This window comes from Raphanus sativus, chromosome 6, assembly GCF_000801105.2.
Source record: "Raphanus sativus cultivar WK10039 chromosome 6, ASM80110v3, whole genome shotgun sequence".
Taxonomy (NCBI): domain Eukaryota; kingdom Viridiplantae; phylum Streptophyta; class Magnoliopsida; order Brassicales; family Brassicaceae; genus Raphanus; species Raphanus sativus.
The window spans coordinates 39,993,410-40,014,323 of NC_079516.1; the positions used below are offsets into that span (position 1 = coordinate 39,993,410).

Consider the following 20,914-nt stretch of genomic DNA (forward strand, 5'->3'; position numbering starts at 1 on the left):
TTGTTTGTGATGCTCTCATTCCTCGCTTTGTTTGTGATGCTTTTGTGATGCTGTGATCTCGTTCTGTTTATTTTTTTTATTAATATGTTAACGTTAACTGAGCTACTTGTAGTTCAGTTAAAATTAAACTAGAAGAACAACTTTATACTAGAAGTTGTTGTGTTTACTAAACTAGAAGCTAAAACTAGAACTTGTAAAAATTACCATAAATTCATTGTGTTTGTTGGTTGGTTGCTGTGATTAAGACCGATTGTACTGAGCTTTAAATAATGGTCTCGACTGATTTGATAGTTGTAGTTAAATGAAGTTGTTGTGTGATCAATGTTTGGTAGTTAGAGTTAAATGTAGTTGCAAATTGTAGTTTAAAAACATAACAAATCCACTTCTAAAACACACACATACCAAACCGAAACAAGAATGGAACATTTTCCCCAAAACCCCCAAACCTCTCCCGTTAATCAAAGACGCAAGTGGTCAACCAAAAAAGACGTTGTGCTCATCAGTGCTTGGTTGAACACCAGCAAGGATGCAATCGTCGGTACTGACCAGAAGGCTGGAGCTTTTTGGAAGAGAATTGTGGACTACGTGAACGCCAGCCCTCAGCTCAGTGGCGGCGTCCCTAGAGAGTGGAGTCAGTGTAAGCAGAGGTGGGGAAGAATCAATGAGCAGGTGTGCAAGTTTGTGGGCTGTTATGAAGCAGCAGTGAGGGAGCAAGCGAGTGGCCAAAACGAGAATGATGTCATGAAGGCTGCCCATGACATCTTCTTCAATGACATTGGCATCAAGTTCACACTTGAACATTGTTGGAGGGAACTTCGGTTCTATCAGAAATGGAAATCACTTGGTGTTCCCAAAGAAGGTTCCAAGGAGAAAAGGAAGGAAGCTGCGGAGGTGGTGGCTGAGGAGGAAGGTGCGGAGGTTCGGCCTCCTGGTGTCAAGGCTTGCAAAGCAGCCAAACGCAAGAGGCAAGGTTATGATGAGATACATGCCATGCTTGCTGTGAAGAAGGAGATACAGCAACAGAAACTGCTAGAGCGTCTCCTTGCCAAAGACCCTACCCATCTAACTGCAAGCGAAATCACCCTCATGGAGAAACTCATTTCTGAAATGATTTGAGATGGGTAATATGATAGCTTAAGTTGTTCGTTTGATTGCTGTTGTGGTTCATTTGGATAATATGATAGCTTAAGTTGTTCATTTGGTTGCTTGATCTCGTGGTTCATTCGTTTGCTTGATCTTGTGGTTCATTTGGTTGGTTGATCTCGTGGTTCATTTGTACTTCATGTTGGTTGCTTGCTGTTGTGCTCATGAGTATATAATTTTGTTTTCTTTTGTCTTGCAGGTCACGGGCTGGAGTTGAAGTTGTATGGCAGGAAGGGAATGCACATGTTTATTAGCTTTATGGTTGTTGTGTTTCACGGGAAAGTGTAGTATTTTGTTTCTTTCTACACTTCATTTCAATTAACTTGTCTTGTTTCTTTGTACTTTGTACTTGTTTGGTTGCTCACGGGTAACTTGTCTTGTTTCTTTGTTTTGTATCGGCTATGTACTGACTATGCCAACTCTATATATAAAGCAGGGTGTTTGTTTCATAAATTTGCTCACTTCAGTCTCTTCTTTACTCTATCACTCATATCAAACCGAAGTATAAAGAGAACTACCACTCTTCTCTCTATCACTCATCTCTCGAACACCCCTCTTCTCTCTATCACTCTTCTCTCCAACAACACTATCAACAACACTCTTCTCTCTATCACTCTTCTCTCCAACAACAAGTATACTCTCCCATCACTCTTCTATCAAGACAAGTATACTCTCCCATCACTCTTTTAAAAAGTTATATTTTGTTATTAAAGTAATGAAGATTTATATTTTTTATTTTAAAAAAAAATATGTTTCTTGACTAGTGCAGATTTAATTTTTTTTTTAAATATATGTTTCTTATTAGACTAGTGAAGATTTATTTTTTTTTTCAAAAAAAGATATGTTTCTTATTAGACTAGTGAAGATTTAATTTTTTTTTCAAAAAAGATATGTTTCTTATTAGAGTAGTGAAGATTTTATTTTTTTTTAAAAAAAAATATGTTTCTTATTAAACTTGTGAATAATTAAATTTTTTCTTCTATGAAGGAAGAAGTGTTCAAGTGATGTTTTTCTCATCAGATGATGCAGCAAATAAACTAATTGAAGATACGTTTGACGAACATGTTGATAATTTTATCGACCAACAAGTTGATAATTTCATCGACCAACAAATTAACAAGCCGAAGAGACGAGCTTATATCGAAAGACATAGGGAGCAAGGCCACGAAGACCTTTGCAATGACTATTTCAGTGAAAATCCTACATACCCACCAGAAATGTTTAGGCGGCGTTTTCGAATGACGAAGCCATTGTTCCTTTCCATTGTCGATCGCCTGAGTAATGAAGTTCCATACTTTCGTCAAAGACGAAATGCTCACGGAAGGTACGGCCTATCTGCACTTCAAAAGTGTACTGCAGCTATATGTATGCTAGCATATGGTCAATCGGGAGATACGTATGACGAATATCTCCGACTTGGTGAGAGTACCGCACTTTTATGTTTGGAGAAGTTCAACGAAGCGATAATACAATTGTTTGGAGATGAGTATCTACGAAAACCTACACCAGCTGATCTTCAACGATTACTCGATATCGGAGAGGTACGCGGATTTCCGGGAATGATAGGCAGCATCGACTGTATGCATTGGGAGTGGAAAAACTGCCCAAGGTCTTGGAGAGGGCAGTACGCACGAGGTCACGGAAAGCCGACCATTGTCTTAGAGGCTGTGGCATCACAGGATCTTTGGATATGGCACGCATTTTTCGGTTTACCAGGTACCCTAAACGATATTAATGTTCTCGATCGGTCACAAGTTTTTTCTGACATTATACAAGGTCGAGCTCCTAAAGTTAATTTCACGGTCAACGGCCACAATTATCGTATGGCGTACTACCTTACAGACGGAATCTATCCGAAATGGTCAACATTTATCCAATCCATTCCACTACCTCAAGGTCTTAAAGCTGAGCTTTTTGCTGAAAAACAAGAATCCGCCAGAAAAGATGTCGAACGTGCTTTCGGAGTTCTGCAATCGAGGTTTGCAATAGTAAAAAATCCTGCTCTACTATGGGACAAGGAAAAGATTGGAAAGATTATGAGAACTTGTGTCATACTACACAATATGATAGTAGAGAACGAACGAAACACATATATTCTGTCTGATACATCTGAGTTCGACTCGGGAGAGTCAAGCAGGAGTTCACAGGTGGAAATCTCGCAACCTACGGACTCTCCTTCCAACTTCGTTAATAGGCATGGCATTCAAGCTCAAATTCGGGATCAACAAAAACATGATCGTTTGAAAATATATGGCACAAATTTGGTAATCTAGATGAATAATCTTTGTATGTTTTTTAATTTCCATTGTATTAAATAAATTTTTTTTTTTAAAAAAAATATTATTTTATTCTTATGAACCCCATTTTCGGGTTCACTAATGGAAGAGCAAAATTAATACGGGTTCGTCACTATTCCCGGACCCACCCAAAAACAATAAAAAAATCCCTATGAACCCCCCCTTAGGGTTCACAAATGGGCATACTCTAATGGATCCGATATATAATATCAAAGCAAATTAGTTGAAATCGGTTAGTTATGAATATTTGTGTTCGGTTTGTTTTACTTAATTTTAAAACTAAATATATCTTAACATGTTTTCTATCTTATCCATTTTACAGACAATATATATGCCAGATATAATAGATTATAAGACTTTTATTTTCGGATCGATTCCGAATCATTTTTTTGGATACGAATATTTTTTACTAATTATGTTAGGTGCTTATTAAGAAAATATAATATGTTACAAACTTCAGAAATAAAATTTTAAAATAATTTCTGAATACTTATGACATAAGTGTATAGTTATACAACTTGACATATTTAATATAGTTACAAAAAATTATATTAAAATATTAAACACAAATGTGATTACAAAAAGTAACAAAAATATAAAAATTAAATTTCTCACAAATTTTAAAACAAAAAAATATATCCGCTCTTTCAAATGACGGTCAGAATCTAGTTATATAGTTAAATTAATTAATGATATGACCAAAAAATAATTATGCATGGATCAAACAATTTATATGTGGATGTCATGAAATATATGTATGTAAAATGATAATTGATGATTAATTAAATAAGAGAGACAAATTTATAATTAATTTGATTGATTACAAAATTAGTTTGTTAGATAGCAAACTTGTAGGAGTAAATAATAGGAAATATTAATATTTTGTTACTGATTAATGTAAATATTGTTATAGAAATATATGGTAACATATTGTTAGTCTAAGTTTAAGATAAAATCAAAATAATATTAGTCTAATAAAATAGTGTGATAGTCTTGTATAAGTAGATTTTTTTGAGACTGATTCCCTTTTAATAGTATAGATGTTCAAAATATAATTTATCAATCAAATTTTTATATAAAACATCTAAAATTATCCAAAAGACATAATTAACCAAAAAATTTGGATTGACCAAATTTATTTAAATATTTGTATCTGAAATATCTAAAATTATTTAAATTGTTTAATACTTTTATATTAACTATCTTAATTATCCAAACCATCTTATATACCAATCCACATAAAATCAAAATTTTCTTTCTTGAAATTAATCATTTTTCTCTTTAAAACCGAATTAAACACAAAAAAAACTGAACTAAAACCATCTCAAATTTCATAAATATTTGAGATGGTTTTTATATCTCCAGTATTTTTAATATTAAAGTAGAAAACTATAAAAAAATTGAAAACCCCTATAAAAAATTAATGTTTTATATAATTTCTTATCAGAAGATGTCATCCAACGCGTGAATGTCCTGAAATAGTGGTTTTGATGGCGTTGGCCCATGATCTAATGAAATTGATAAGTTTGTCACATTTAGAGTTTTTTTTTTTTTGGATCAAACGGTTCACATTTAGAGTTAGTGGGACATTAAATGCAAAAGAAACTAAATTAAGCCAATGGGGATTAGTTTGGAATGAAATCTCATCTGTGGACTACAACAAAAACCTATAGAGACTTAATATAAATGCAAAAGAAATCTAGAGCTAATTGATGATCTCTTCCTTAATATAATCTGAAATCGAGAGAGCGCGCGCGGGACGACAGTACAGAGACGAGAGGGAGAAATTATTAAAAAAAAAAAAAACAAAGAGAAATAAAAATTAAAAAGAAAAAAAATAAAGAAAAAAAATTCGCAGCGGAGACAAAGAGTTGAGGAAGAAGAAGAAGAAGTAGACGGAGAAAGCTTGAGAGCTCTTTTGTTTTGCTCTCTCTCTCTACTTAGCAGCTACCAACTCTCCCCTTTCCACAGATTCTCAGGTACTCTTTCTCCTCCCCTTGATTGTTAAAAATTTCTTCGCTAAATTTCTCAGTTGCTCCGATCGATCTGGGAGTGTTCGACGTGATTATCGTGTTAAACCTAGATGCGAATTTCATCGAATGTTTATATTCAGAAACGCTTGAGAGAGGATTATTATGTATTTTGGAAATTTCGGTTGAATCGGTGATCAGATTAGGTTGAATAAAAATGTGTGTTTCTTCTTCTTGTTCTATTTAGGGTTTGGTGGTGACACAATGAGACCTAACACCAGGAACAAGAACAAACGGCAGAGACCATCAGACGCTGCTGATTCCTATTCTCAAATCCTCCGGTTCATTTTTTTCACCTCTTTCAATCTAATAACTGATATGAGAGAAAGTAAATCGACACCTAAATTGAAACTAAATGCGAAAAACAGATTTAATTAAACTCAAATAGAACACAGAGATTTAATTAACAAAGATAAATCTTATTAATTAGAGGCTAATTTTTTTTTTTTTTTTTGTTGTTGTTATGCAGAAAGATACACGAAGCTAATGATGTAACTGAAGAAGACGTGAACCAGCTTTTCATGATATCAAAGCCACTTTGTCAAGGCTGTCGTGTCAACACCCGTGACAACCCCAACTGTTTCTGCGGCCTTGTTCCCCCGCCTAACGGGAGCCGTAAATCCGGTCTCTGGCAGAAGACTTCCGAGATCATCCAGGCTCTTGGCCCCGATCTCTCCTCCGAGCTTCGTGCCTCCGACTCCACCCCCGCTGGTCTGACCAATCTCGGAGCTACTTGCTATGCTAATAGCATACTCCAGTGTCTGTACATGAACACTGCCTTCCGGGAAGGTGTTTTCTCTGTGGAGGTTGATGTGTTGAGACAGTATCCGGTCTTGGATCAGATCGCTAGGCTTTTCGCGCAGCTGTATGCTAGCAAAAAGTCTTTTGTTGATTCCGATGCTTTTGTGAAGACACTGGAGTTGGATAATGGGATTCAGCAGGATATACATGAGTTCTCCACTTTGCTTCTCTCCTTGCTTGAGCGTTGCTTGCGCCATTCTGGAGTTTGCAAGGCTAAAACGATTGTGCAGGATCTCTTCCGTGGTAGTGTCTCCCATGTTACCACGTAAGATTTGATCTTAAGAATATACTTATTTTGATACATATCTGTTTTTTTTTTTGTTTATTGTTCATCTGTTTATTTTCTTGTCTTGTTAGGTGCTCAAAATGTGGGAGGGAGTCGGAAGCTTCTTCAAAGGTCGAAGATTTTTATGCCCTTGAGTTAAATGTCAAGGGCCTCAAAAGTTTGGATGATAGTTTGAATGATTACCTTAGCTTGGAGCATCTCAATGGGGATAATCAGTATTTTTGTGGCAGCTGCGATGCCAGAGTAGATGCCACACGCTGCATTAAGCTCCGCACACTACCTCCTGTTATCACTTTCCAGCTCAAACGATGTGTTTTCCTCCCTAAGGTGGTTTCCTCGATCTTTAATACGCCTTGCTTCTTGACTCGGTTGTGCACAGAAATTATTTCAATGTCTTGCTTACTCATCATATCTTGTGATTTTGCATAAGAATTGAATCATTTTCCTGCGTGTTTTTTTTCAACATATCTACCTCTTGTATGCGTTTGTGTATTACAAATGCTGACGGATGTTTCTCGTATGTTATCTTCGGCTGGCTGTTTTTTACTCATGATCATTTCTCATGCCTTTTCCTTTTTGCCTTCTCCTGATATCAACTTGTATGTAGAAAAATTGAATCTCTTACATAAGACATTGTTAAAATTTTCCTGAACTTTTCCTTCTTTTTGGCTGGATCATGTCAACAGACTACGGCTAAGAAGAAAATTACGTCATCGTTTTCCTTTCCTCAAGTGCTGGATATGGGATCGAGATTGGCAGAGTCTTCTGAGAATGAGTTGACATACGAACTCTCTGCTGTGTTAATCCACAAAGGAAGCGCTGTGAACAGTGGACATTACGTCGCTCACATAAAAGATGAAAAGACTGGCTTGTGGTGGAAATTTGACGATGAGCAAGTGTCTGAACTGGGTACACATCCATTCGATGAAGGCTCTTCTTCAACTACACAGTCCGAGAGTAATGGTGCCGCTAGTAGTAGGAACACCAAAGATGTCAATCAATCAGGTTCTTCTTCTATTAAGTCAGAGGTTTTCTCATCCAGTGATGCTTATATGCTGATGTATAGTCTTAGATGCGGTAAAAAGGAAAGTCAGGGAGGACAGAGAGAGAATCCTATTGACATAGCCAACGGAGAAGTTGCTAGTGTTCAACAGCCGGAAGGTTGTTATCTTCCGTCACATCTCGATACATGGATCAATGACCTGAACGCAACATTCCTTGAGGCCTGCAAGCAATTTGATTTAACAAAGGAAAGTCAATTGAAAACTTTGACTGAAAGGAGGCAAGAAGTACGGACTATACTTTCAGAAGCTGCTGTTCAGTCACTTGAAGAACAATACTTTTGGATCTCCACAGAATGGCTTCGTCTATGGGCTGATACCATTTCGCCCCCGTAAGTAAATCTCCTCATACATGCATTTGTTGTTATTCTTTACATACCCGCGCCAACTGCACAGGTTTCAACATACGATGCTTTCAGATCTGCAGCAAAATATATGATTTATCAGAATACAATGGGGCCACACAAACTTTCTAGATATTGCTTTACCTTAACATTATATTTGATTTCAGTTTTCAGGTCTAACCGGTAGTGTTGATATGATTTTCGATTTAGAAAATTAGATCACATCCATGCTTTCAACTGTTCTTGATTATATTTGTTCTTTTTGTACAATGTAGCGCTTTGGACAACACCCCGTTACTTTGTTCCCATGGGAAAGTTCTTGCCTCAAAAGTTACTTGCATGAAGCGTATATCTGAACTTGCATGGACTAAGTTAGAATCAAAGGTTAGTGCCTTTCCTTTGTTCAAGTTTTGGATCAGCTGCTATCATAAGCCATGTGTCAGACAAAGTCGTAGTTTCTAAATTCATGCGAACAGACTTCTATTCTAGTATCATGTCCTTGAATTCTTTACTGGTTTTTGCCACATCCTTATTTCATCTTTTTTTCTGATACGTTCATTTCCTCTTATGTTTAGTTCAATGGTGGACCAAAAATAGGGAAAGGGGACTACTGCAGGGAATGCCTTATGGATGGTGCTCGCTTGGTTGTCTCTTCAGACAGTTATAGGGATCGAAGAACATTCATGAAAAGCATAGCAATCGATGTTCTTTCGGGAAAGTGTGAGGACGGAAATTATTACGTCTCTAAATCATGGTATGCATTCAACTCTCCTGCAACTTAAAAGTTACTGATAATACCGTTTTGCTTATCTGTGCGTGTTCGACACTTGATGCATTTGCAGATGGCGACTTTAGCACTTATTTACTATTGTTATTGTTATTTTGTGGGGGTGTTAACACAGTTAGCTGCTTCTATGTTAGACGCCATTGGGACTCGCACTAACATGTTTCAAAAATCTTGCTCCTTCTAAAGCTTAATATGATGTTTCCAGGTTGCAGCAATGGGTGAAAAGGAAAAATATTGATGCTCCCAGTGAAGCAGATGCAGAGCCTACAAATGCAATCACGTGTAGTCATGGAGAGCTGATGCCTGAGCAAGCGCCAGGGGCCAAACGAATTCTAGTTCCAGAAAACCTCTGGTCTTTCCTTGTTGAAGATGCTTTAAAAGTGACACCAGAAGATACTTCGGGTTGTCAATGTTTCACTCTGGACTCCATCCAGTGTTCTCATTGCACATCCGAACTTTCTGAGGTTGCAGGCGTCGAGGATGCACTAAGGTTAACCATTGTTTACTTGTTTTTTCTGTTGGTCTTGATGCTCTTAGATATTTTCTTACGTTCGGTCTGATGCAACAGAACAATAAAGGCCAAGCAGCGCCAAAATCACGATAAGTTAGCCACGGGAAAGGGTATAGCATTAACGCCACAAAGCCGATATTTCTTGTTGCCATCTCCATGGCTAGTGCAGTGGAGAAGCTATATTAACATGACTGGAAAAAATAGTTCCTCAGTACCAGAGCCTGAACTTCTTGATGGAGTCATTAATACTCTCAAATGCCAGAAGGTAAGATCCATTGCTGGGCAGTAATTTGATTTCGATATGTACAGAAGTGCTTAATTCTTAATTGGGTTACCTGACTGCTTTCTCTATTTCCTCTCACACACCTATTTAGATGTGTTAGTAAACGCTGGTTAATGTAAACTGTCGTATATCAGCAAACCTTTCATCTTCCCACTAGCAATTTGAGCATAAAACTAACGGTTTGTTCCTATGGTTATTGGTTACAGCATACTCGACTCCTTGAAAGGCTCCCTGAACTTGTCTACAGACGTGGCTCGTTATTTCAAAAAAGTCCATCTGTAAGTGCATTTATATACAGTAATATGCCTTCTTAATCAGTATTGCAATCGTTTGAATTAATAAAGCCATGATCAGAATGGAAAGAGATGGCTGAGTGTTTCTGTAGAAGTAAGAATAGTATATATGAGACATTATTCAAGTGTGTACAGAGATGGCTGAGTGTTTCGGAACTGGTTTTATTAGGGCTTGGAGGGTTTAGGATCTCTAGGATAAAGTTACTGATTTTAATAGTTTGGTTATGTGGTTTGATTGTCGTTTCTGTTTGAGAAATAAAGGGAACTGTGCTCTCAATTGGGCAGTGGCTGTCGCTTCAGTTTACATTCTTTGTCTTGTTTGCTTGCTGCTTTAGCGATGTGATGGAAAATGCTGACTTTGATCTAAACTCTTAACACATTTTTCTAGACGGATAAGCTGACAATCATCCCTGAGGACGACTGGAAGTATTTCTGTGAGGAGTGGGGAGGGATCGTGGAGAAAGGGGTCTCTGCTCTTATTGAGGATGGTAGTAATACAAATCGAAGTGCATCATCCCAGGACGTTATTGACCTTGATCAGGATTCTTCTCCTGATGTTAATATGGAGATTGATAATCAGCAGCTTATTATAAGGACATCCCCAGAGGTAACATCTTGAGCTTGTGATTTTACATTGGAATTGTAATGTTGGCTTAGCTTTTCGCACGAGGTTTAGATGTGTTACATACACTACGATGTTTTTTTTTCCTTCGTATAAGTAGATGTTGTCATTTGCATTACATTGATTAATCGTTTGAGGTTCATGTGTTGCGTTTAACAATAGCTTTTTAACCTCGCTAGGTTTGTGAGGAATGCATAGGAGAGAGGGAGAGCTGTGAGTTGATGCAGAAGCTCACTTATTCTGAAGGAGATGTATATGTCCTCCTGGTGCGCGGAAAGGAAGCTCCAAAGTCAATGTTAAATGCATCTGACTCGAGCTTTGAGGTGGACCGTCGTACTTCAAAGCGTTCTCGGAGAACTAACTATGGGAAGCATACCAGCCTGAAAGTTTCTGCAACGACCACTGTCTACCAGCTAAAGATGATGATATGGCAACTACTTGGGGTAACATTGCTTTTCGAAATCCTCGAGAATAGTTTTTTTGAAAGTTTCACTAGGTTACTTGTGGATGACATACAAATATTGAGAGGTGTGCTATAATAATAATATTGCAGGTGATGAAGGAGAACCAAGAACTTCACAAAGGCACACAAGTGATTGATCAGGAATCTGCAACCCTTGCAGACATGAACATATTCCCTGGCGACAAGCTTTGGGTGAGAGATACCGAGATGCATGAACACCGCGATATTGCTGGTAAAGCTAAACTTCTTTTAAATTATTACAGTGTAGCCCAATTACTTAGATTTGTCTGTTAAAGAATAACCCTCTTTTTGATGTTTTCAACAGATGAGCTCTGCGATACAAATTCAGGGCCTCAAGATATAGAGGAAGGTTTTCGCGGCACACTTTTGACTGGAGATATCACTTTTGAAGCCTGCTAGTTATTCTCAGTTAGTTGTGCAGGAGATGATGGATGACAGTTTTTTTTTTGTAAAGGCAAGGGGCTTTGAAGCTTTATTTTGTGCGCAAAGATATTGATGAAAGCTTGCAAATGCCTGAATCCGTAGATGTTTAGGCGTGGATGGATTTGAAGCTTTTTCTGTGTGTGTTTCTGGTGTACGGTTTATTTTAATGTGACATTTGTGTTACAAAACTTCTTTTAAGTGCATATTGAAAGTTCATTTGCGGAAACTTTGTTTTGTTCTTTTACAGAAACTAAAACGTGAGCTCAAGTATTCGTTATCAAATCCATATTTACAAACATTCATCCCATTAACTCATATCTTTCTTGCTTAGTAGACAGGAGTTGCTTCACCAACACTCTCGGATTTAGAGAGAAGCAAGTCTTTAAGCTGCTTGTAGTTTTTCAGTTCTTCTAGTGCATCTGTTGTACTTCGAGCCATCGAAAATTCAGATTCGGTGCCTGACACCGAACCTTCTCCCTAAACCCCCGACATTGATGCCATGCAATTGCTCGAGTCTTGCGTAATGGCGGTGCTGTCTTCAGCATTTAAACAAGAACTCCAACCGATGCGTCCTGTGACTTTCTCCCTATAGGTAGCGACTGTGATATATATAGAGCTTGACGTTTTCCTCCGGTCAAGACTTTGGCTACACCGGAAGAAATGCAAAATCTTGACGTCATGTACAGATCCGTTTTAGGATTATGTGTATATGAATGTATCTTTATGGACAAATCTTATGTTTTCGACATTAATTAAATGTTGAGAGCAATTGCTAATGAATAATTATTTCTCATATTTTATGCAGAATTTTCACATATAGAATGGTCCGACTTTCAGAAAAATTTAGCAAAACTCTTTATGGATTTGACTTGTGAAACATATTACGTTTTTAGTAATGAGATAATAACATACGAGTTGAGTAGTCAATATTAGGTTTTTTTTTGTAATTCTACTCTCAGATTCTGGTCATACTTTTGATTCTTCTTTGAATGAAATTCAGTGAAAAATGCAGCCCAAGTTATAGCATATACTTTTTTAACATGTTTGGAGATATTTACAGTCAAATTGTAACTAGCAAATATGATATGTGTATGTGGAACTATTACTTATGTTCCTTGTTCGATCAGAAGATGCACCAAATGTAGTAAGGCCCTCTTCTTTAAGCTATCGCGTGACATGCGATTTGCTGTCGTGTAACATGCGACATGCGATATTGATCGGAAGTCGCATGTCATTGTTCGTTTTGATGTTACGCGACTGATTGCATGACCAGTCGCAGGTTCCGATTCAAGTCGTCCGAAAAAACAGCTACCAAAAATTAAGAAAATTTTGATCGGTCGCAGGTGGCGCGATACGTAAACGAACATGACCTATATTCATCAATATATGATTTGCGTATTTGACAAAAACAAAATTTTATTTTCTTTGACAAAAAGAAACAAAATTTGTGTGAAAACATCAGAACAAAAGAATATCCTTATATTAATTCTTCAATGGGATCCAATGTATTTCTAAGGGATTAGAGCAACGACATATAAAACTGGAATGAATCAATCGGCGGTGTAAAGTGTTATATTATGTATGTAAAGTTCTTTAATGTAGATCAAAGTTTTGACAAAAAGGGGGTTTTATATGGTTATAATGGAAACCGTAGAAAGACTTTCACTATATTGAACTCGATAACAAGTTTTCTATATATGAGTTTCCTGAAACATAGGTGTTCCATATTGGTTGAGGGTCATTTCCTATTTTCATAATTATATATAGTCTAATCTGTGCAAGAAATATTATATAACTAGGTGTTTTGTCCGCACATGCGGACATAAATTTCTTATAAATACTTATTAGTTTATGTCTTATTAATCTAAAATCAGCATAATAAATTATTATTTATGTTTTTAAATAGTTAAATCAAACATCAAAATATTTATATATGTCAAATACTTTTAATCAAAATATATACTTATTATTGTGTTAATTTTTTTTAAAACATTCATATCTTAGAGATAGTTTAGAAAATATATTTATATTTTTTGGTTGACTAATATTTAATAATAAATTGTTTTGTATCTTAATTTTTTTTAACTTTTATAATAAAATATTGTTTTCAGATAGGCACAAAAAAGAATATTATAGAAGAATTATCTTTTTTTGATAATTCTAAAATATTATTTTGTAATCAATTATTTAATATAGCATATAACATATAAACTTTATATCATTAAAATAAATTAGTGAATAGTTAGAAACTAATAATAAATTAATAACCTATCTAAAAGTTTAAAACCTAATAAAAATATGACAAATAAGAAAAGCTAATATAACATATAAATTTAATATTAATAAAATAAAATTTGTTTTTATTTATATAGAATATTCATCAAGGCTATTATTTTAAATTAATGATTTAGTGACTCAGCTCAAAACAAATAATACATCAATGATAATTTAGGTTAAACTTAATAAAAATATGACAAATAAGCAAAATTAGCTAAAATCATGGTGAAGATGACAAATAAGCAAAATCACTTCATAAATAATAGTATAGATGACAATGTGCTGGCAAAGATTGACGTGAATTTATTTGTTTGTTATACGATTAATCGAGCTCTTTTGATTACGTTATTAGCAATGACAAAACTTGAACGAAAGATTTAATAATTAGATGATGACATCATGTGATTGTTAGCCCTTTGCACTTACCATTCCGAGACGACGAGAAAGTTCCATGCGTATATTTTACAATTTTAACATCTTCATCTTGGTCGAGTAAGTCATGACGGTCTCGGTCTAAACCAAACCTGTCGACAATGGATTGAATTGAATCTTCAATTTGTTTGAAGTCTATTTTCAATCCCAAACAAAGCAAAGCTAACCAAAACAGATACGTTGGCATTAATTAAACCGAAGTGAAACGGAAAAAATATGATTTCGACGAGTCAAACTAGACCCGAGAAGAAAGGAGGTACATTGAACCTGGACGTAAAGGAACTCAATCAAGTTGTGAGGGGATATCCCGAATCTGTCTACTGATCCTTTTGGCAGTTTTAAATAATTGTGGAAAATATCTATTTCATGATTTGATTCTTTTTGCATTTTTCTAGTATTGTATAAATTTATCCTTTATTTTAAATATTTCATACACTTAGGATTAGTCCTCTTTTTATTCAACCACCTCTGATTAATTATATTATTACAATGCTCAAAAATACTACATAAACGATTTTACAGCCGACAATTTTACCGTTTTATAAGATCCATATTCGATGATAAAGATGTTATAATAGGTTCTGTTTGCGGGTTTTTAATGGATTTCTAAAAAATATCTATTTAAACCCATTTAGTTGAATGGATTTTAAATAGGTAGTTTTGTTAAGACTCATTTGATAGATATGTTTCTACTTTAATTTAGTGGGGGTTAACTCATTTAACTTAATATATTAATTTATTACTTTTTTATGGAAAATGTGGTTTTTTAGTTTTGCAGTGTTGGCAAAAAAATTTGATTTTTTAGTTTTGACGGAAAAATTTGATTTTACGATTTTTGGCGGAAAAATCTGATTTAGAGATTCCGGGGGAGGGGGGGGGATCTCATTTAGAAATTTTGGCAGGAAAATCTGATTTTACAGTTTTGGCCGGAAAAACTCGATTTTGCCTAAGCACTTTATTTTTTTATGTGTATGTTTGTTCTTAAAATTGTTTTGAGCCTAAGCACTTAATTATTTTATGTTACATATGAATTTACATTATAATTTTATTTAAGTTTTTTTTGTTATACAATTTTTTAGTTCTTAATTCAATTTAAAATACTATATTTAAGCTTCTTTAAACATATTTTATTAATCTATATGAAAGACTACAACTTTTGTTGTAAAGAAAGGAAGGAAAACAACAATTTTTAATTAAGATATTTTTTAAGTAAGTAATTTTAATCTTCCACTTTTAAACTGTTAAATATAATTAACGGCATTAAATCGTTGATTTTTGACGAGACTGGAATGACTTAGTCAACGAAAATATAAAATTTATTGGTATTTATTTGACTAGAAGTTGAAGGTTAAGATAACTTATTTGTGAGTTGGAGATTTTTTTTTGCCTATTTTCTAAAGTTGATGATTATTTTGTCAATTTTCCCAGAAAAAATACCAGTGAATTATTTATCGGAAAAAGATTTGCAATAGTCATCAAATACGTATAACGTACCACGTGTGGTTACATTTCAAAGAAATACGACAGACACGAGATACACTGAACCTGGACACTAAGCATTCCAAGGCCAAAACGCTTGTTAAAAGGAGCAACAACTCAAGACAGAAGTACACACATTACAGAGGCAACAGAACCACCACCAAACAAATCAAACTGTTTTCAGTAATACAAATAAAAATAAAAAAAAATGGGAAAAGGAGGAGCTTACGCGACGGTGGCGGCGGACGAGATGGAAAAGCTAAGGAGGAGGAACGGAGAATTGGAGAGAGAAATGGAGGAGATGAAGAAAGAGATGATTCAGCTGTGGAGGAGAACAGTGGTGGCGGAAGAGGCGGAGGAGAGACTCTGCTCGCAGCTGGCGGAGCTGGAGGTGGAGTCTCTAGATCAGGCGCGTGAGTATGAGTCTCGTATACATTTTCTCGTGGATCAAATCTCTCGTCTCTCTTCCTCCTCTCTCGAAGTCGTTGTTATGAATTCATAGTCTGATATATATCTGTAAAAATGGCTAAGAATCCTAAGATCTATACCAGTTTTTAGTTTTTTTTTTTCTTTTTAATCTTGGTTAGGAACCTCTAGAGCTAGTCTGATGTAAGCAAAAGTAAAACAGAACATCACTGTATTAAATTTTCGAATTTCATCTGTAAAATTTCAACATTTATATACCTAGAAAAGGTTAAACATCCATCAGGATTTTTTTTTGTGCGCCAACGCCAAGACTCTTCGCCCAAGAGTTTACATTAGTAGAAAATTCTCTTGCCGCTTAATATTGATTTTAGATGTTTATTTATTTATTTTACAACTTCCACGATTACGGACGACGACTGTCAGACAGAGACGTCTCATCAAGTTATTTTCTTAGCGGCAATACTTTAATTATTCTAGTGAAGATATTTTGATCAACAATAAAATAATTAGATAAACACAACAAGATTAAATTCGGTAAATCGAGGTCCAACGTCAACAAACTATTTTAATATTTATATCTATGGTAATAGCATCAATTGATTTATTGATAAGTTTACACTGCCTTTTGTGATTTGCAATTGCCAATGTTTTTATGGTTAAGCCAGCCCGTATCATCTTATTATCATACAAAGCATATCCCATTTATTTCTTCAGAATATAAAATGCTTTCAAATTTTAAAGAGAATTCAAAACAACATTGCTAGTAGAGGCAGAAGAATCTAACAAGAGTTCTTCCTAGCAATATCAGCTAAGGAAAACATTAAAACAAGACCATACATTTGTGTTTCGACATATCCTTACAGCCAAAACAGATTTGATTCCAGTAATGACCATATAAACAAACAAAAGGGCAGGCTCAGCTACTACTTTCCTCGTTTGCCCTTTATCTCAGGGTCCCTGCACTCAAAACAACAGAGAGAACGGTTCGACCCAGTTCAGTACTTTTTTCTTTTACAGATTCAGTCTTTTCATTAGTGGAAGAGTGGAAAACTTGGTTTACGAACCTCTGGATATGGTCTAGTATCAGAAGCCTTGGCCCTGGTGGGATGCTCACATCTCTTAGCGCACTATGATTCAAGTATCAACAAGAAGATAAGACATTAGTCTTAAGTTAAGTTGCTACGTAAACGAAAGCTTGAAGATGATGATATATATAAAAGTAAGTACCTATCGGTGAGTAATGGCAAGGTGGGATCAGTTAGAAGTCCTTTCTTGAAGTTCTTCTCGTACTTCTGTAGACCTAGCTTCAACAGCATGGATCTAGATCGTGTGTAAAACGGGTCTTCAGGACTCGGTTTAGAGAATCTTTCTCCCAACTGAGTTTAATAAACCAATTAGGGGGGTAAGAATAGAGATGCTTATGCATTGATTCATCATATTAAACACCAAAAATGATTGATAACTCGCCTTGAAAAAGATTCCTTGGAAGACAGCGAAACCAGCAGCAGTGGTGATTGCGTTAACAGGCTGTCCTTGCAAGCCTTGGCTCACCAAAGAGTAGGCAAATCCAGATCCTAATGCTGCCACCACGCTGCAAAAGTTAAAAAAACATCTCTAATTACTTAACCACAAAGTCTTAAAATTCAAGTTATACACTTAATATTAGCCTGGGAAGTGAGAGACATACGCAGATTCAAGATCCTCTTTGCCTCTAACCCGTTTCATAACACACGCAATTCCAGCGTTAACACCAGTAATGGCAGCAAAGTTCCGAGCCTGGACCCATGGCCCACCCACAAGAGCCTGAGCTTGCTTCATCGACGCCATGGCTTGAGGGTCGTTGCTGGTCTGAGGCATCTCGGGGGAGAGTGTTCCCATGAGTCCTCCGATGAAAGCTCCCTGCACACCGCTCATGGTTGCTACCACGGCTGCTTCCACCGGTATCGATTGCTTCGACAGCCACGTCTTGACACCCACTTCTACCTCCTTGAACTTCACTTGTATCTGCTGGATTGGATTCTGCTGCTGGTCGCTGAACAAGCTCGACATCGCCATCATCATCTTCTCTCCCCCGCTTCTCCTCTCCTCACCACCTTCTCCGCCGCCTAATCCCATTTCTTTTTTTTTTTCTCTTACACACGACTTTTGAGTTTTGTTTTCTGTCTTTCGGTTCTTGCTTCTTCCGTCTTATCTCCTTTCTTCCATTCTCTATTGGGTGCTTTAACCTTTAAGATATGTTTGGGCCGTAGGGCCCATGTATCTTCTCTCTTAAATTCTACCTTTGCTCTCATATTGTTCCATTATTTTAGATAACTTTTTCTTTTGACAACTTTTAGAAAACTTATTAGAAATATTTAATGTAAATACAAAATAAGTAATAAATAAAAAAAAAATTAGGAAGTAATCGCTGACCACTTTGATTTTATATCATTTTCATGAAATTCCAAAACAACTGATTTGAAATCATTTTAAATACAAAAAATTAAAACCTTTGAAACTAAATGCCACTAAATTTTTAATTTTTACTTAAATTATTTATCGAATAACACCATATTTTAAATTAAATTTATAAATATTATATCCAGTAATACTAAATTTTATAAAATAATTTAAAATCACCATTCAAATAATTGTGAATTTTGTTTAGATTTAAGCTCTATTAAAATAAATGATTGAATAATATATTTTGTGATTGTTGCAAAACACCATGTGGATGTTTTCTACAAAATCAACAAATCTTTAGAAAATAGTAAATCGGTTAAGGAAATGTTGATATGAAATTCTCCTGAAGCAAAACTGATTTATATTTAAATTAATAAAAGAAGAATCATTATGACACACAAAGAACAACCAAAGCCAATTAATTAAATCATGTAGTAGCAAATCAAATCAAGGTGGTTTTACAGCAACGTTCAAAATATTTTCACATTTTTAATCCAATCAAACGGTGACAACAACTTCTTTCTCTTCCTTCACTGGTTCGGCCTCAGCCTCTTTCGCCGCAACCTCCTCAACGTTTTCTGTTGCAGCCACGACGTTCTCAACTTTCTCAGTTGCTGCTGCAACCTCACCAGCAGAAGATGACTCTTCCACGGCTGCTGCAACCTCTGCTTCAGCAGTAGGAGCTGTTTCCTTGGTCGGTTCGACCTCAGATGTCTCCTTAGTTTCCTCAGGAGTTGTTTCAGTGGTCTCCGTCTGGTTCTGCTTCTCACCGGTTTCTTCTGTGTTGATCTCCTGTATTATCATACCAAAACATCATAACTTATTAAGCACGGTTTGTAGCCTAATTTTCCAAATTAAAAAAAAAAACTAAATGATTAGGTTGTCTACCTTGGCTACTACGTCTTCAGACACAGGCTTAGGAACAGAGCCTTCGTTGTTCATGTCTGACTCCTTGGGTCTACTCGCACAGCCACCCATTATTTATTTATAGTTTTTGTGGTTTAGGGTTGGGTTTAGGCTGTGGAGTGTAAGAAATTATTTTGCTTTGCGATTTATTATTGTCGACCCGAGGATTGAACAAACGAAGGGAACATAGTCAGGTTATATAGATGAAGATGATTCCGAACTTCATTGAGAGCCCTAGTTTTTTTTGTGTGGTTTGAATAATTCAAGTTGAAAATGACTAAGAATAGATATTTACAGAATGTTAGGGGATTATATTAGAGTTTAACACCAATCCAGGAGCATAATTAGGGGTTTCTGTATTTGAAATTGCTGTATTTAGACTCAGACAAAGGGAAGTTTTGTGGACGTGTCGTCGCTTGAGACTTGCGCTCTATTTTTAGTCGTTCCTAAAAATAATAATTCGGTGAAGAAAACTACTATATGAAAATCTTTAATTCGGTTGTTTATAGAAACTAGCATTACTCAAAACCAGTAGTAAGTTCTAGGTAACATTTCAAAACCTGTGGAAGTGGTAACCTGCTATGAACACGTCGAGTAAAAAATATCCTTGAAAGCAGTGGAGATCGATTTTTGGGAGGATCAAACTGGCCAGCACTAACTACCGCAGACTTGCAAGCTGCATATATAGCCCAATTGTAACTGCAACAAGATATAAAACAAAAAGAGCACTAAACCCAACCGAGTTTCTTATAAGAAATGGACAGGTGTAGCAAAAGGGAACACGCCTGAAGCAGAAAATATAACACCCGTTATAGTTCTAACAACACTAATAAAGGCGTTAATGATCGGCCAACCAATCACTATGCATGTGATATTCTGTGGTCAGTAAGATGGTTGCTAAGGTCTTCAAACGAAAGAAATAGATAAGAGAAGAAACGGAGATATACTTGTTGGACTAAATGATGAAGAAAGAGGGTGGCTAACAAGCTTGAGAGGGCATAGTCCAGGTTTGAATTCCTTGGGAATGAGGCCAGAGCAGGTATTCAGCATAACAAGCTTGGAGTCGCTATATATGAACTAGACTTTCAAATTGTTTGTGCCTCCCTAAATCTCAGGCCATCCCTGAATGAAGTAAGCCTATTAACAAAAGAAAGCAAATCGCCTGGCCCAACCTCTAGCTTCATCATTGTCCATTGATCAGCATTATAGAACTAATACAGTAATATACTAAAATAAAAACTCCTATGTCAGCGAGACTTACTTGCGTCTCAAACTATTTGGTGCTGATGGTGTAAAATCAAACGTACCGCGAAGTAGCATAGACTGCTGGATTGGTAGTCGGGAATGATGTGCGGTTGTAGTAAAAAAGACGAGGAGTACAGTAAGGATGATTGCACATCTCCGGAAGCATGGGAATCTTTTCGTTTTTTTTTTGGGCAAAGGCTTGAATCTTATCGTTTTCGTTCGGTAAAACCATTTCCAGACAAACGTCACCTAATGTCACTGGTAGTGATAACACAGAAAAAACTAGGGCCTGACATAAATTGCCAATTGAGAAGGAATGAGGAAGGAGACTTCGAGTCTTTT

At 36.0% G+C, this 20,914-nt stretch overlaps 6 protein-coding genes across 6 annotated transcripts; 4 read left to right on the forward strand and 2 right to left on the reverse strand.

Annotated features, from left to right (window-relative positions):
* Positions 1-417: 417 nt before the first annotated feature.
* LOC130495824 (glutathione S-transferase T3-like) lies at positions 418-1,116 on the forward strand. Its single transcript, XM_056987358.1, has one exon. It carries the CDS (start codon positions 418-420, stop codon positions 1,114-1,116), a length of 699 nt encoding a protein of 232 aa, XP_056843338.1.
* Positions 1,117-2,147: 1,031 nt separating this feature from the next.
* Positions 2,148-3,416, forward strand: LOC108808490 (uncharacterized). Its single transcript, XM_018580624.2, has one exon. It carries the CDS (start codon positions 2,148-2,150, stop codon positions 3,414-3,416), a length of 1,269 nt encoding a protein of 422 aa, XP_018436126.1.
* Positions 3,417-5,160: 1,744 nt separating this feature from the next.
* LOC108812950 (ubiquitin carboxyl-terminal hydrolase 26) lies at positions 5,161-11,591 on the forward strand. The gene is made up of 14 exons (XM_018585355.2): positions 5,161-5,419; positions 5,658-5,751; positions 5,940-6,536; positions 6,629-6,884; positions 7,244-7,950; positions 8,238-8,346; positions 8,538-8,716; positions 8,955-9,239; positions 9,318-9,525; positions 9,750-9,821; positions 10,225-10,443; positions 10,638-10,901; positions 11,012-11,153; positions 11,247-11,591. Exons 2-14 carry the CDS (start codon positions 5,675-5,677, stop codon positions 11,339-11,341), a joined length of 3,210 nt encoding a protein of 1,069 aa, XP_018440857.1. The 5' UTR covers positions 5,161-5,419; positions 5,658-5,674; the 3' UTR covers positions 11,342-11,591.
* Positions 11,592-15,670: 4,079 nt separating this feature from the next.
* Positions 15,671-16,258, forward strand: LOC108809079 (protein RESPONSE TO LOW SULFUR 3). The gene has a single exon (XM_018581203.2). The coding sequence runs from the start codon at positions 15,762-15,764 to the stop codon at positions 16,053-16,055; it is 294 nt and encodes a 97-aa protein (XP_018436705.1). The 5' UTR covers positions 15,671-15,761; the 3' UTR covers positions 16,056-16,258.
* A 397-nt stretch (positions 16,259-16,655) lies between these two features.
* Positions 16,656-18,170, reverse strand: LOC108806283 (chloroplastic import inner membrane translocase subunit HP30-1). The gene is made up of 5 exons (XM_018578350.2): positions 17,667-18,170; positions 17,447-17,570; positions 17,207-17,355; positions 17,044-17,106; positions 16,656-16,936 (listed from the first exon to the last, which is right to left on the reverse strand). Exons 1-5 carry the CDS (start codon positions 18,092-18,094, stop codon positions 16,903-16,905), a joined length of 798 nt encoding a protein of 265 aa, XP_018433852.1. The 5' UTR covers positions 18,095-18,170; the 3' UTR covers positions 16,656-16,902.
* A 595-nt stretch (positions 18,171-18,765) lies between these two features.
* Positions 18,766-19,504, reverse strand: LOC108809583 (uncharacterized). Its single transcript, XM_018581727.2, has 2 exons — positions 19,310-19,504; positions 18,766-19,213 (listed from the first exon to the last, which is right to left on the reverse strand). The coding sequence occupies exons 1-2, from the start codon at positions 19,397-19,399 to the stop codon at positions 18,920-18,922; spliced, it is 384 nt and encodes a 127-aa protein (XP_018437229.1). The 5' UTR covers positions 19,400-19,504; the 3' UTR covers positions 18,766-18,919.
* Between the last annotated feature and the right edge of the window lie 1,410 nt (positions 19,505-20,914).

Bases quoted from the DNA above. Each gene is read 5' to 3' on its own strand.
- LOC130495824 (XM_056987358.1), top strand. From the start codon at position 418: ATGGAACATTTTCCCCAAAACCCCCAAACCTCTCCCGTTAATCAAAGA.
- LOC108808490 (XM_018580624.2), top strand. From the start codon at position 2,148: ATGTTTTTCTCATCAGATGATGCAGCAAATAAACTAATTGAAGATACG.
- LOC108812950 (XM_018585355.2), top strand. From the start codon at position 5,675: ATGAGACCTAACACCAGGAACAAGAACAAACGGCAGAGACCATCAGAC. The intron at 5,752-5,939 runs GTTCATTTTTTT...GTTGTTATGCAG, and splicing joins TCCTATTCTCAAATCCTCCG to AAAGATACACGAAGCTAATG. The intron at 9,240-9,317 runs GTTAACCATTGT...CTGATGCAACAG, and splicing joins GGCGTCGAGGATGCACTAAG to AACAATAAAGGCCAAGCAGC.
- LOC108809079 (XM_018581203.2), top strand. From the start codon at position 15,762: ATGGGAAAAGGAGGAGCTTACGCGACGGTGGCGGCGGACGAGATGGAA.
- LOC108806283 (XM_018578350.2), bottom strand. From the start codon at position 18,094: ATGGGATTAGGCGGCGGAGAAGGTGGTGAGGAGAGGAGAAGCGGGGGA. The intron at 17,356-17,446 runs GCGAGTTATCAA...TATTAAACTCAG, and splicing joins TCCAAGGAATCTTTTTCAAG to TTGGGAGAAAGATTCTCTAA. The intron at 16,937-17,043 runs GTTCGTAAACCA...TTTTGAGTGCAG, and splicing joins ATACTAGACCATATCCAGAG to GGACCCTGAGATAAAGGGCA.
- LOC108809583 (XM_018581727.2), bottom strand. From the start codon at position 19,399: ATGGGTGGCTGTGCGAGTAGACCCAAGGAGTCAGACATGAACAACGAA. The intron at 19,214-19,309 runs GTAGACAACCTA...ATGATAATACAG, and splicing joins CTGAAGACGTAGTAGCCAAG to GAGATCAACACAGAAGAAAC.